Raw genomic sequence first — 16,599 nt, 5'->3', positions numbered from 1 at the left:
ACAATAAAATGCCCGAAAATGTGACTTAGTATTACTGGACTAATCGTACATATTGGTTTGATAAATCTGACATTGCAAACGGTTATGTAATAGTTAAAAAGATGTGACTATTGAATCTGAGGACTACTGATACATGTATAGCAAGATTTATCTCCCCTTGTGACGCAATTGGTATCAATCCAATTAGAGCTAATATCAAACTGTTTTTTACAGTTTGTCAGTTTGTTCTTATGTTGTGCTGTTACATCACTGTCGCATCTGGTACAGTAAAATGTCAACGTTACCTTTTCCACTCTTTTTGGAGTACAAGCAATTACATTTTCGAATTTGAGAAATTAATTTAGCAGATTTGAACAACGGTCAACTACTTTTACCTCTAACAAATCACAAAAATGTACCGGATTAATTACTTTTACAACGGTTCATATTGCAGAATTTAAGATTTTTTTTAGACCTTGATTCCAAAAACAAATCTGTGCGGTATGGTTTTGGATTATTGTTGAAGGCCATACAGTGACCTATAGTTGTCAACTTCTATGTCATTTGGTCTCTAGTGGAGAGTTGTCTCATTGGCAATCATACCATGCATACCACATCTTCTTATTTTTATACATATGCATTGATATTGATAAATATTACGCAGGGTATATGTGAACTATTTGTACGATCCGCTGGTCACTAACATTGTTTTTCTTTGAGTTTGTATGTGATCATATATGTTGCAAATGGATTACACGAAGATAAGAATTGTTATACTGCTCATGACAAACATATAGAGAGATTTCAATAGAAAAACATGGTTTTATTTCAGTAGACAAACTTTAAATGTGTACTATAACATGTATATACCGGTAACATCTTGCGTGACACCATGTACTATATAACTCGCTTAATCAGTATTTTCTGGGAGGGCGCTTCATTATTATTATTACAACATAACAAGTCAAACAGAAATCTTTCAGGAGCATTTTAAAGAAATCTGTCATCATGAAGCGGGGATTGTTCACCATCCTCCTAATTACTGCGGTGCTAGGTATACTATATTTCCCTGTCATGCTCTCGCATGTGTATTTATTTAGCATTACTATTGTGACAGTATTTTATACCAATAACGATAGTGGTATGCAGATCTGTTTTCTTGTCTGTAATATATATTGGATTTAAAATTTGAATAAACATTCGAAAATGATCGTCTTCAAACCAAAATATTGTGTTTTCCAGTAATTCGTCGATTCAATTGAGTAACTATTGTAGTGATGAATATTTTTAGCATGTAGTTTTAGTGGTTGATATATGGTTTCATAACATGTCTATTGCTAAGGTCGTCATTTTAAGTTAACTGCATAGGATGCTCTTTAACAATTCTTCCTTCTGTTCATATTTATTCTACATGTATCTATTGCGTTTCAGTGGTAGTTGCAGAGTCTTACGGACGAAGATATGGAGAACCAAGCGGTATGTATATACAATTTATACTTGAATGTCATCCAACGATATTTTAGTTAGTCCAATTAATGTCAATAAGCCACTCAAAGGAAGAATTAAAAATAAAAATTCTTTATATTGTTTTACATCTATTACCTATAACTCTTATTTTCAAAAAATTGGAAGGATACATTTGAGAATTTCCCATTCTAATGTAGGTGTGTCAAAGCGGGGAAATTCCGAAGTGGCGATTGAAAAAATAAGTCGAATATCATATTGTCCGACAACACCCTGTTCAAAGGGGAAAAACGAAAATGCGAAACAACACAGACAATATTCATATCAACGATTGTCCATACTTTGTTTAAGATTTTGGAGTATTTATCTTTCGTCCTTTTTTTTATCTGCATCTTCTTACGCCATATCAATATTGTGCTCCCTTTTCATATCCGTTTACGTTGGTTACTTATTTCATCATCGTTTTCGAATAGATGCGGTTTTTCAGTAGAAATTAAACAATATAAATGAAATTCTATATTATAAAAGTTAAAAGATGACCAGGTAGTCATATTGGGATAGTTTACATTTGATTCAAAGTCGTTAAAAGTTTTATATAGATTCATAATTTAAAATGTTTTGTATGTAACTTATTTATACACAAATGATAGTAAGCAGCTAAACTATATAATACATTGATTAGATGAGGGTAAAAAGGCACAGAACAATTACATGGGTGAAAAACAAATCTTTCTCTTACTATAAGATTCGTTTCTCGTTGGTTAATAATGTTTGATTTTGTCAGTATAAATTGACTTCCCTTTTTTGAATTTAGATTGGAGTTCGGTATTTTTGTTATACATTTTATTCTAATACACTATTTAAGCTGTGTAAGGCATAAATTTGGATCTCTTTATTTACACCAATACGTCGTTAAATGAAATTGGATACTTTGTATTTATCATGTTTTTCAATAACATCTGGTCAAATCGCTGAAAGACGCCCTGGTTATTAATCTTATAGTGACGATAAAGTCAGATGCACCTCCTACATTCGACCATATTGTCCTTAAAACGTAGAAAACAAAGTCAAACGAAGGGCAGACACCAAGAAAACCAATTACATAGGCCAAGTGAACGATCTTTGTAATGAGTCATCGTAACAGAGTTGTTGTGTTTAAATAACACAGAATAACCTTATTTTACTTTTAAAGCCTCAACGACACACTTCTGGATAAATGCTTTATGAGTTCAAAAGTTTGTGCATGCTATATGTGGTTATTAGTTATTTTAACTTCTTAAAATATTCCATCTGTCCTTCAAAATTACAAATAGGTATTGTAGTGATGCAATAGGGATATAATTTAGTTAAACACCCTCATGCAAAGATGACCTAAGATTGATTCGACTGTTCTATTAACGTCAATTTGGTTACACAACTCAAAAACACTTTTTCAAAAACTTATACATTCTTCGATTTGACGTATTTAGATTTAAACGTTCCCAATAAAGGTAAATTTAGAAAAGCGCATCGGACACACCAAATTTGTAAAGATTGTTTTCATTACCGGTTTTCAAAAAGCTTTCATGACAGTTTGTCATTTCTAAAATAGCTACCAGTTTTTATTTTCACCGAAAAAAACAATACGCGTAATGGGGAGATAATTCTTTTGTAGTAGGAATCTACACAGATATACCGGTAAATAGTTTCGTCAAAATATCTTATTAAATTGTTATTCGCCCATGAGTTACAACAATGTTAGTGTTAGTATAAAAAGAGACGACAGACACTATGGAGACATCAAAATTCATAAGTCGAGATAAACTGACAACGCCATAACAAACAAAAAAAAAAACGAAAAAAGACGAAATAACAAACAAGTCCACAAAATACTACATATGAAACTAAAGACTGAGCAACTAAACATTTATATCAATACTTTAGCTGAAAGTAAACTAGAATAAAGGTAAATATATTAGAAAGTTTTCAGCATTTCTACTATTGCACCATTGTATGGATTCCTTGTATAACCCATTTAAAGTTGGATTAAGGAGATGTTTGTGAGAGTTTGACACCCTGATAATCTAGTTTTGGCATTTGTCAGTAAGTATTTGTATATCTATATATATATATATATATTAATAGGTTACGCTAATATTGGACACAGGAGGTATTATGAAAGAGCTATTAGTTTCCACAGACATAGTCATGTTCACGGACATCACCTTTTACATAGACACGTTCACAGACATAGCGTTTTACATGGACATGTTCACATGCATCGCGTTTCACACAGGATAATGCACAGACATCGCGTCCTACATGGGCATGTTCACAGACATCGCGTTCTTCATCGGCATGTTCACAGGCATCGTGTTTTACATGGGCATGTTCACAGGCATCGCGTTCTTCATCGGCATCTTCACAGGCATCGTGTTTTACATGGGCATGTTCACAGACATCGCGTTCTACATAACCATGTTCATAGACATAGCGTTTTACATGGACATGTTCACAGGCATCGCGTTTTACATAGACATGTTCACAGACACAATGTATTACATGGCCATGTTCACAGGCATCGCGTTCTACATAAGCATGTCCACAACCATCGCGTTCTACATAAACATCTCCACAAACATCAAGTTTTACATGGCCATGTTCACAGGCATCAAGTTCTACATAAGCATGTCCACAACCATCGCGTTCTACATAAACATCTCCACAAACATCAAGTTTTACATGGACATGTTCACACGCACCGTGTTCTACATAAACATGTTCACAAACATCGTGTTCTACATAAACATCTCCACAAACATCAAGTTTTACATGGACATATTCACACGCATCGCGTTCTACATAAACATCTCCACAAGCATCAAGTTTTACATGGACATGTTCACACGCATCGCGTGCTACATAAGCATGTTCACAAACATCGTGTTCTTCATAAACATCTCCACAAACATCAAGTTTTACATGGACATGTTCACATGCATCGTGTTCTACATAAACATGTGCACAAGCATCGTGTTTTACACAAACATGTTCACAAGCATCACGTTGTACACAAGCATGTTCACAGTCATCGCGTTCTACATAAACATGTGCACAAACATCGCGTTGAACACCAACATGTTCACAAGCATCACGTTCTACACAGGCATGTTCACAGTCATCACGTTGTTCACAGCCATGTTCACAAACATCGAGTTGTTCATAGCCATGTCCACAAACACAATGTTGTACACAGCCATGTTCACAGACATCAAATTCTACACCGACATGTTCACAGACATCAAGTTGTACACCGACATGTTCACAGGCATCTTATTGCTCATAGACATATTCACAGCCACCAAGCTGCTGTTCATAGGCATGTCCACACACACGTTTTTGAGGGAAATTTCAATGATGATGGGACAGATGTCAATTTGAGAATAAGACATGGCATCATTTACTTCGGAGGAAACAGTAAGTAATTCATTTTACAAATATTTGATCTCATTGAAAATCCTTTGTATTAGGTCTACATTGTACATTTAAAGAACATTATGCCATATACAGTAGGGATAATGGCTGGATATTTAAAAATGCTTTGAACATATGAGACAAGTGCTACCTGATGAGTCTCCGAAGGTGATTTATTTTTACACTTTTCGGAAATCAGGTATACAACTTTTCGCACAGTCGTATACTCCTTAGCTTTATTGTGTCTAACGAAAATTTTCGAAAATAACGAAAACCTTGAAAATTTTATCGCCTTTATGCTGTTGCTGCCATGATGTTGAAACGTTTTTAATGGCCATAGCGTACAAATCCAAATCGATCCTTTTTATTAGTACTGCCTTCGGGGGAATTTTAATTACAATTTAACTGACTGCGTTATCTTATGGACTGTTTACCTCCGATATTTTACTACAAGATGTATTTTCATCCAGATGTTAATGTGTGTAAAATCATTTTGGGTAAGGTGGTTGTTATTTTGTCAACAACTATGTGTAAATTGTTATTTTAGCTCAATACGAGGCTCAATAAAGCCAATTTCACATTTCACAGTGACAACCCATTTGACCTTTCTGCACTAAACAGTCCAGTTTATATTTACCTATTCATTTTTCAATAAAACTAACATAATTTCAGAGGCCAAATAATGGCTGTTATCGTACTTTTGTTAATCTAAAAACCAATCTATTCATTTCTTTGGATATATTTTCTACAATGAATTATCTTACTTTAATGTTTATGAAAGATTGGTATCAAAATAATGCTGACAACATATGTTTAATTGGGACAAAAACGAAAAGATAAGATCAGAAAAACAAAATAAAAAGGCTGGTAACTGAAGGTATATGGTAACTGAAGGTATACCACGTTTCATTCAATGTAGTGTTCATTTGCAACCACAATACACTGAGATCATAAATGACTGGAATGACATTTTAAATTAATGGAATGTGTCTCCCTAGTTCATAGCTCTGCTTCCTTGTTTTAGTAATTGTTGTACTTTTTAACGTTTGTATACGGTTTTGGATTTTTATCTTCATCACCGAAGAGAAATCGATTGTCGAAATGCGCATCTGATGTATAAATTTGGTACTGCCAATTAAACAAATTGACCTATGTATTGCTGTTTTTGCAGTAATTAAATTAATGTGCAAAGAATTTAATAACTGCGTATTTCTTAACATTTCAAAACTGAATAATTTGTATTTTCGAATTCTATTTAGCATACCGTCTAAGTGGTGGTCGAAGAAGATTTATGACTCTTTGGCAGGAATGTCTTGAATCATACGGTGACAGCAACGAATGTTTTGTGCAGTTAGGAAACCAACATCTATTTACGGTTATTCAAGGTATACTTAGTTTAGGCTGTTTTCTCACAGTCAACAAAACAATGTCATTGTTCAGGTTATCAATTCTCAAAAACATTATTATTTGTGGAAATCATAAAAATACCAGGCTTTTAATTTAACACGGCAAACACGCGTTTCGTCTACATAAAATCATACTTATAGTATGTTCTCGAATCAGAACTGTCAAACGCTAATTCAAGTACACAGATTCATAAATCTGGGATAAACAAATTCACATCGTCTCCTAGGATCAAATCATTTGATAAACAGTAAAATAACAAACAATAACCTAAAATTGATATTTGACATCAACACAGGAGTGCTTGCTACAATTTAACAAAACATCCACCAATATGTGTATCAATCTAGTTTTTATCAAAGATACCAAGATTTTAATGTTATGCGACAGAACGTTTCATGATCAGAAGACTCATCATAGGCGCTCAACGAATGCAAATAATTGCACTCCTGGAAATGTGCCAAATCTATTGTTTTCGATGTTCGTATTTGATTTGGCTTCACAACTAATTTATATCGAATGCTACTGATGAGTCTAATGTACACGAAACGTGCATGGTGTATACAAAATTATAAGCCCGGTATATTTGATAATTTGGTAAGAACATGTCTCTACCTTGTGATAGAAAACCATTAGTGTTGATAACTTTTTTAACATTTAATCTTTCTATGAACAGTAAAAAGTCATTGGAACAAATGATAATATTTTGCACTGTCAATATCACAGCGTCCTAAACAAAACTACAATATAAAAATAAGGAGATGTGGTATGATTGCTAATGAGACAACTATCCACCAAAGTTAAAATGAAGTGGATGTAAGCAATTAAAGGCAATTATAAGTTTACTTGCAAGTTGTAGTTATAATTGTACAATATTTGTACAATGTCAGAAAATATAAAATTGATTTGTATGAGCTTTAGAAACAGGATAAAACGAGATGCTCGCCGAGCTTTTCTCCTGTTTCGTAGCGAGTAAAAATACATATAATGTTTCCAATAATGTACATGTTATTGTTTTTATCTTGAAATTACATCCGGCACTTAAATAGTTGTCTCTACTTTTACATAGAAATCGTCTTAGTTCAAACGCGGACCGTGAAGAGGACTCTAAAATGAACTGTTACGCAAAAAAAAAATCACATTACCGCTTGCTCAACAAGGAACCGGAAACTTTATTTGTAGAAGTACAAATATAGCAAAAATTAAATTTTGCAGCTATTATTTGTTCAATAGTTGGCTGATTGCAAGATAATGCATTTTACATTTTTTTTATCGAACACAAGAGCATTTTTGGTCAAATGATTATCTCATGTCATCAAGCATTCAAATGTGCGCTTTCAATCGTAACAATCTGCATATGAAAACATATATGATTTGCGTTCATAATAATTAATGACATTCATAACGTCTATGAAAAATGATGTGAGAACGATACAGTATCTCATATGAAGGCCACACAGTCTGCTGTTAGTCCATTAGAACTCCGACAAGATCTTCAATGTTAAACTCTTAAGGTTGGGGTCTTAATTTTTTGCAAAAGATTTGTTTTATACCTTTGTTAAATGTAGTGTATATCAAATTTTTTCATAAAAAAAAAAAAAAGTAGAGCTTTTTTTTAATTAAGCGACAGATTGTACTGAATTATCAATTTTTGTAAATTTTATGAAAGGGAAAACAAAAATACTTTAGTGTTATTAAAAAGGACACTGGTGGAATGTTTAATAATACATGATAAATTAAGGCGACAGCAGCACGCCGACGCTTAAATCTCGTTAATCGACTAATAAGAGACAAATGAAGGAAACAAACAAAAACAGAGGGAATGTATTCCAAGAGAAGCGACAACGGGTGTTTCGACAAGGCAAGCGTCTCCTGTCATGCATGCATCACCTGCAATGCATGCACCAGCTGATATGTAAATTCAAACTAATTCAAAATGTCACAATTTAGAATAGGATGATTAGATTGTTCTTATGATGTGCTTTGGAAAAATAAAAGAGAAACATTTGGGTCAACGCAATCTTTTTCTTGCTACAAAACAAAATAAGTAAATTTACTGTACATGTCTTAAACTACTTAAATCCTCTGATTTATCGTCCATTTTCATTGCTACGAAAATAATTTGAATCGAACAAACAGAGTATATATTTGTAAAAATATTCGAAATAATGAGATAAATGACATTATTATCTTTATCTAAATGAAAAGTCTTAAAAGTCTTAAAATGTGCAAATTTGTAAAAATATTTGCACATTTTATAAGCGATCTAAACCGATTGTTTTTCTGATATTTTACAATCAAAGACGACGATAATCTTAACGTGCTTGCAATTCTCTCAAACGAGTAACATTTCTGAAAATAGATAAAAAAAAAAAAAAAAAAAAAAAAAAAAAAAAACCAACAAAAACACTGGTATTTCATCAAACTTTGTCTGATCTACAAATTGTCCATATCTTTTCCCAGCCACATTCTAAATTCAAAATTTTCAACGTCACAATTTGCCTGCAAACCTCAGAAAAACAAACATTACTAAGAAAAAAGTGCAAAAAAGGAGAAATACCCATTTCTGTAAAAACAATTAAATTACTGATAAGATATCTCATATAATGAGTGCAAAGGTTTGCACATTTGAAGTTTTCCCGTTGTCAAATTGTCATTTACAATAATAACAAAAGAGACATTCAAACTCGTAAGTCGAAAATAAACTGACAACGCCATGGCAGAAAAAGAAAAGAACCAAAAGACAAACAACAGTACACAACATAGAAAACTAAAGACTGATCAACACCTACCGCACCAAAAACCAGGGGTGATCTCAGGTGCACCGGAAGGGTAAGTAGATCCTGCTTACAAACCTTCTGTTTCATTAAAGGATGTCTCAATTGATACGTTACACAAAATAATGCATAAAGAAACTTCATTGGCAGTAGTGAGCTCATGAAACAAAACAAAAAATCCAATCTTCCAGCAGGTTTTCAAGGAAAAACGACAAATAATGATTTGCCTGATGTTATACTGATATTTCAGAACTTGTTTTGTTTCTTTCGACGAAGGGTTTGATATTTAGTCAATTGGCAAATCACATAAAAAAGTGGTATAGAGCATAATTCTTTATATGAGATCTTTGACATCCAAATCGACTGCTATATAACATGATCGTGCCCTTATATTCTTATCTTTTAATAAAGGTTTTTGATATTTGGCATGTATCTGCATCAATTCTAAATTATATGATGCATACTTTGGATGTCATAATTGACCAAAGCTTTTGAACTCGTGTAAGTTGTAGGACTTATTTTTAGTGACATAATCATATAATAAAAAATTCCTCAAAGACAGCCAGACATGTTATGTTTACAAGTGACGCGCGAATAAAAAAGTTAAAAGGACAAATCAAATAGTTGAATACCATTGAGGACACAAAATTCCGAAAAAATATTGCCAAGTACTGATAGGATAATCTATTCCTGGGATAGAAAATCCTACGTTGTTTGAACAATTTAAAGTTTTGTTAACAATTACTTTATAGTTATGACCATATGAATAATATTTGATGTCAACACAGAAGTGCTGACTACTGAGCTGATGATAACCTCGGGTATGAAACCTCCACCATCAGTGGCATCGACCCAATGGTTATAAAATAACACGCCAAAGATACCAGGCTAATAGTTTTATATGCCAGACGCACGTTTCGTCTACAAACAACTCATCAGTGACGGTCGAATACAACAAGTTAAAAGGCCAAATCAAGTTCGAAGTTGAATAGCGTTGACGACCCAAAATTCCCAAAGTTTTTATCAAATACAGCTAAGTGAATCTCTTCCGGGGGTAGAAGTTCTTAGTTTTGCGAAAAGTTCAAAGTTTTGTTACCAGTTTTAACTTATAAACATGATCACATCAATGCCATTTTTGGGCTGGTGATATCTTAAGGGAGAAATCTAGTACTATATTTACCATTGACAAGCATAAGGCAACTCCTTTTAATTTGATAGGAGACAACTGCATGTAACAAGTCAACATTTCACTAGTGACAATTCGAAAAATGATAATAAAAACGTATCTCGAATAGATTTCCTGTTTTGATTTCAAGTCATTTACCATTTAACAACTTTGACCGCTGTTTCTATTGGTACATATATTCTCTCTGATAAAAACACCAAATGATATTGTCATAAGTTAAGGAAAAGTTCCTATTTCAAAATATTTATGAATTAAGAGAAATAAAAACTGGTGCAAAGATCAGTGAGACAACATTAACACATTACACCGTCATAGTAAGCGAAATTAAATAAGGTGTATGTAAGTAAGCTAATTTTTTGTATTACATGTATTTGAAAAGAGGTGATAATTGCAAGCTATTGTAAGTAATTATTTGCTACCAATTACCATTGAATAGAAATGCATATTATTCAATTTCTCGGTGTGTTTTTGTGCGTTCCTGATACATGTGAATTTAGAGTGGCGATTCAGAATCATGAAATTTTTATAGTGTTACTTGCATTTTGAACACCCTAATTCTTATTTGTTAACTTAATCTGTATTTATCGAGAAAGTCATGTTTTACCGTACTGTACCATCAACCACAGAAGTTTTGTTGTTGGCGTCTTTTTTAGATTTAATTGTATGTTTGTTTGGATTATTAAACTTAGTTGTGTTGTGTTTACACTGCTTTGACAGCCAAATAATGGTCACGTTAACCAATTATGTCTATTGGAGTTGCTCACACAATGCTGTCGTGGAAGTTTGAACTAGGTATAAAACTAGGTTAAATCCACAATTTTTTTCGGAAAATGTCTGTATCATGTCAGATATAAGTTGTTTTCTGGTCGTTCCGTCGTTGATATAGTCAAATGTTTGGTGTTGTCAATTTTAAAAGACTTCTCTCTTTTTGAATTTATCTTGGAGTTCAGTATATTTGTTATAAACGTTTTGTTTTGTTTCAGGTCATCATAGTACTTCATTCCGTTCTGATCTGAATAATGATTTACATCCGGACAACAACATTGAACAGATTGCAAATGATCATGTCAATGACATTGCGCAGTCTACAGATGGTGATATCAACGACTTTGCAGATACTCATTATAATGACGTTGCTCCAATTGCAGATGTTCATGTCGACAACATAGCGCAGACTGCAGATAATCATGTCAAGAACATTGCACAGACTGCACATCACCATGTCAACGATGTTGCTCAGATTGCTGATGATCATGTCAACGATATTGGTCAGACTGCATATGATCATGTCAACAATATTGGTCAGACTGCTGATGATCATGTCAACGACATTGCGCAGACTGCAGATGATCATGTCAACGCCATTGCACAGACCGCAGATGATCATGTCAACGCTATTGCTCAGACTGCAGATGATCATGTCAACGATATCGGCGATACAGCAAACAGTCACATTGTACGAGTACAAGGAGTTGCTAAGAATCACCTTTATGGTATTAACAAAGCAATTGGTAAACACATCCAGCATTTGAAAGACGTATCAAATAGACACATTGAAAAACTTAATAACCACGCAACAAAAAACCTATTGCAGTCTGCACTTCAACACAAACAACAAACCATCGAACGCGAAATCCAACATAAACGGCACTTGAGTGAAAAGGAAGACATAAATCTACAGCATGAAAATGCGATGAAGAGCAAAGTATCATACGATGGTCCAGTTTTCAATGAAAAAGTTTCAGTTGTGTCTAACCAAGGAAGTTATAATGAAAAAGTTCCAGTGTTATCTAATGGAGGAGGTTATAATGAAAAAGTTTCAGCTTTGTCGGACCAAGGAAGTTATAATGAAGGATATGCGTATTGATCAATATCAGTAATCTGGTAAAATTCTTTTTCATTTATACATTTCGTTATATCTTTTCAATCCATTTATACATAAAATAAAAGGAAATACTACAAATATAAGCAGTTATGTTCATTAACCAAATTAGAATCACATGATGTACACATGTACTGTAATACTACAGAATTGATTACGCAAATCATAAATGCAAATAGTTTGAATCAATGGAAACCAGAAATAACACAACTTAGACTTTTGTGAATCATCTTAAAGCAGAATTTACATTTATGTTAGTAACTTATAATATCTGGCCTAGTTTTTGGCGTATGACAATATGCTGGTTAGTGAAACCATTAAAAAGTTCTGCCCGAATTGCCAAAACGAAAAGATATGGAGGAATTGTCCTTTTAACATACTCCATGTTTAATTTAAACTGAGTAATCTATTATACACCGAAATTATGCATATGACCTGAACAATTCTTAAATTTTTATTTTTTTTCTTACAGGAAACCAATAGGGCGAGGTGACTCAAAGAATAAATTATATTTCGTTCTATCTTACGTCTTAATCATTCTTTTCCACTAAAATAACATAATTTATGAATATCAAGAAAGCCAAATTATTATGATAACTAAACATTGTCATACATTTTACACAAAGTCATATGTGTAAGTTAGAAGAACAAAATTATATATAATGATAGCATTTTCTCGTTCTATTGTAATAATAAGAAAATTTACTACGAAAACATATTGATACAGTGAAAGTGTTCTTATTCCTTGTAAGGAATGTGTGAAAAATCTTCAACAATGTTCAAAAAATTGAACGATTAATCATATATAAGATGATAATGGATCATCTCATACGATATGCGAGAGCTAGCTAGCAGATGCTACTCAGACTTTGTTTAACTTCATCAGTATCTGAACAAAAAGTAGATGGGCAAGGATTTCGTCTTTTTCCTCAAATAGATCATTACACGAACTTCACAAATAATACATGATGGCAGTGACATTGTGTATTATTATATTTACTTATGCAGTTTTCCTTTTATTCAATTTTGAATGTTGTGTTGTATTAAATTATGCTTTTACTTTTTTTGGTAATCGGGAGAGTGAGTTTATGTAAAACATATCTTACTACTTAGTATCAATAACAAAAATTCTTTCGTTGGGGTCTTTGTAAGATTGATATCAGTTTAAATGTGTAATACGTTTTTTTCTAAACTGTTTGTATGCACTATTTGTAGTGTTCTCTGTTGAAGTATGTTCCATGGTTGTAGCAATCATGGATATAATTTGTTATCAAAGGTACCAGGCTTATAATTTTATACGCCAGACGCGTTTTTCGTCTACATAAGACTCATCAGTGACGCTCAGATCAAAATAGTTATAAATTGACAGGTCAAATAAGTAGTACACCATATATACTTTTTTGTTTGTTTTATCTTAGTTTTTATCTTTGAACTTTTGTTGTACCTAGACTTCCAAGGCCTTGTTGACATTATTTAAATTAAATGTCAAATGCATTTCTATAGATAGTAAAAGTGAATTTCAAACGGGGAAGGCAGTGCAGGATTGGTGTTGAAATTTTTGTTATCAAGATAAAGATATAAATGATGAAGTTATAGAACAGCATTCTAATGTGGTAAATTGATTTTCCAAACTATAATAAAATTGAACAATGGAGATTTTTGAAGTCTGTTTGGCCTTGCAAGTTTCGTTCTTTAAATAAACATTAATGAATGACCATTTGTGCTCAGGACTCTTCAGTATGTAGCACATAGGGTTATAAAACAGGTTTGAAAAGCACATTGCATCATATTGCAGTTAGGCGTCTGGTAGTTTATAATTAAGCACTCATGTATTTGATACCTAACAACTAAATCCTTTTTTTATTGAAATAGAAATAAAATGGATAAATCACATATGAAGTGACTACATCTTGTTTTAAAGAGCTTATGCTGACAGAAGTGTTTAATATGATGCACAGTGCTTTAAGAATATTACTCGACAGTTCAAAAAGAACATGTGCAGTCAGTTAACAAATGAAATTTCATATATAATATTTAACAATGAATTGAGTTCATTGCAAGGAATCAAATTACTACTTCTAAACAGAGTACTCAGTCATGATACTGGCCAAATTCTCTCTTAAGTAAACCGCAATATTCCTTGTCATTTGAATCATATATAGTTGCTGCATTGAAACGGCTTAGTACAATGTTTATAAAAATAACAACATACATAAATCGTACAAAATAAATATATGCTGAATGCATGCTAATATCATGACTCCTATTAAAATCTTTAATTGACTTATCTTCGTTGGTATTGTAAGCAGGTATACAGGTGAATAATCATTTCTACTTAATAATTGTAGTCTCAACATCTGTAAATTTATTGGTCTTGAATTGGGGTTTTACTTCTGGTTTACTAAAGGAGTAATATGATATGAAATAAATTTGGAATGTGTCCATGGGACACAGATGATGCCCGCGCTTGTATATCATATAAAGTTATAAAAGGACATAACTGAAGAACGGTAAAAGTGACGCTACCCAAATGTGTACTTGATCTGAGTTTTATGGTAATAAGTATTGTGTATAAGTTTAATAACATTTGGTTGAGGCAAATTTAAGTTGGAGAACAGAAACGAAAATATTTTTCATTTGTAAACGGGCATAACACTTGAACAGTTAAAGTGACGCTACCAATATTCAAACTTGATCTGTGTTTTGTGGTAATAAGCATTGTATACAAGTTTCATAACATTAAGTTGAGGCAAACTAAAGTTGGAGAATGGAAACGAAAAATTCATCAAGTTTTCCATTTGAAAAGGGGTATAACTCTAGAACTGTTAAAGTGAGTCTCCAAAATTAATACTTGATGTGTGTTTTGTGGTTAAAATCATTGTGTATATGTTTAGTAACATTTGGTCAAGGCATAGAGAACGGAAACAAACTTTGGGACGTAACAGACGTACCGACGGATGGACAAGGGTAAAGCTTAATACCCCCTTTGCTGCGGCGGGAATATAAAAATCAACTCCACTCTAAACATATAAAATGAAATCTTACAACATTTCACAGGGCAAACAAATATATTTTATATTTGAAATGGTGATACCTGCAAATTTTGATGATCATACATGTTTGTTCATCAAAAAAGTTATCCTACATAATAACCTGCAATAGTATCCTATATTATTGGGTAATGCTGTATTGAATCAAAAGTATTTGAATCCTGGGGAGAGAAGAACGAAGTATTTGTCAGCTGTAATTATTTATTCTAAAATGGCTTAGTTTAATATTTTCAGTCATATTTATAATCACATGCCCAGTAGTCAACACTTTTGTGTTTGTGTTGACATGGTCATATAAATAATCTGTTTACAAAACTTTGTATTGCTCGAAAAAACTAAAGATTTTCTAACCCAAGAATAGATTACCATTGCTCTGATTGGAGAACGAGAATTTTGTGTCCAAACTCTGAAGTTTGTTTTTGTCAGAAGCTCACTGATGCGTCTTTTATAGTACATTCATGTGTGGCGTACCAAATTATAAGCATGGTATCTATGATTTTTTTGGAATAAGTATATATGCTGTTTAATAATATATATATATAATCTGTATCTGTAGTTGTTTATAGTCTTTTCATATTTGGTTGATCATATAATACTGGAATTCAAGGTTTGCTGCTTAAACAGTTTCATATAACACCTGGTCTCCCAAGGCCATGTTGACATTATCATAACTATATAATTGTTGATCTTTTGAGTGAAATCAAATTAAGAATGATCAATTATGTAAGTGTCAAATTAATTCATTAATATTGTACTGAATTATATGGAAGAATTAATTTTGCGTCGGTCAGGCCTTGTGAGTTTCGTCCCTTCTTAATGTCGAAATAAAATTTTTAAAAAAAATGTGTTTTTTGTTCATATGCAATTAGGACCCATCAGTAGGTATTGCATATGGATTGAAATAAAAGAGCTACGCATGATAAGCATGTCGCTTTTTTAACAATCAAAGTTCTAGTACTCCTCAATGTCGTAAAAAAAATTGAAAAAGAGCTTATATCAATAGATATAAAAAATTCACCAAAGTTACTTAAGAATTGGTTAAATTGGGTTATTGTCTGACAGGTTGACAACAGACAGACGATGGCATTCCATAATAGGTCAAGAAATAGGGGTATAAAAATTGATTCTTTATATATGAAATTATTATGAATTAGGTTTCATTGCACAGATTGAAGATTTGTAAATGGTAGCTGATTTTGTCACATTTTAGTGTTTTGTACAAAAGGTAATGGTTACTCAGATAGCCCTTTCAATTTGAAAAGTATTCAACGTTTGCCTTGTTTACCATGAATTCTTTGATTGATGATCAAAATCCTTCAGAGACTTTTTATCATATTATATTAATTACTACTATCTATCCGAATTTGAGTTGTAATTTTTTTATTCATTCATATAGTAGAACAG

General features: G+C 32.5%; 1 protein-coding gene across 1 annotated transcript; it reads left to right on the top strand.

The window, feature by feature from the left end:
• Positions 1–920: 920 nt before the first annotated feature.
• Positions 921–12,666, top strand: LOC127737517 (uncharacterized). Its single transcript, XM_052248307.1, has 6 exons — positions 921–1,033; positions 1,411–1,455; positions 3,568–4,899; positions 6,156–6,281; positions 11,247–12,147; positions 12,618–12,666. The coding sequence occupies exons 1-5, from the start codon at positions 988–990 to the stop codon at positions 12,128–12,130; spliced, it is 2,433 nt and encodes an 810-aa protein (XP_052104267.1). The 5' UTR covers positions 921–987; the 3' UTR covers positions 12,131–12,147; positions 12,618–12,666.
• Positions 12,667–16,599: the final 3,933 nt, after the last annotated feature.

Source organism: Mytilus californianus, unplaced genomic scaffold (genome assembly GCF_021869535.1).
Source record: "Mytilus californianus isolate M0D057914Y unplaced genomic scaffold, xbMytCali1.0.p SCAF_4, whole genome shotgun sequence".
NCBI lineage: Eukaryota > Metazoa > Mollusca > Bivalvia > Mytilida > Mytilidae > Mytilus > Mytilus californianus.
This window is presented reverse-complemented; position numbering and strand designations above follow the sequence as displayed.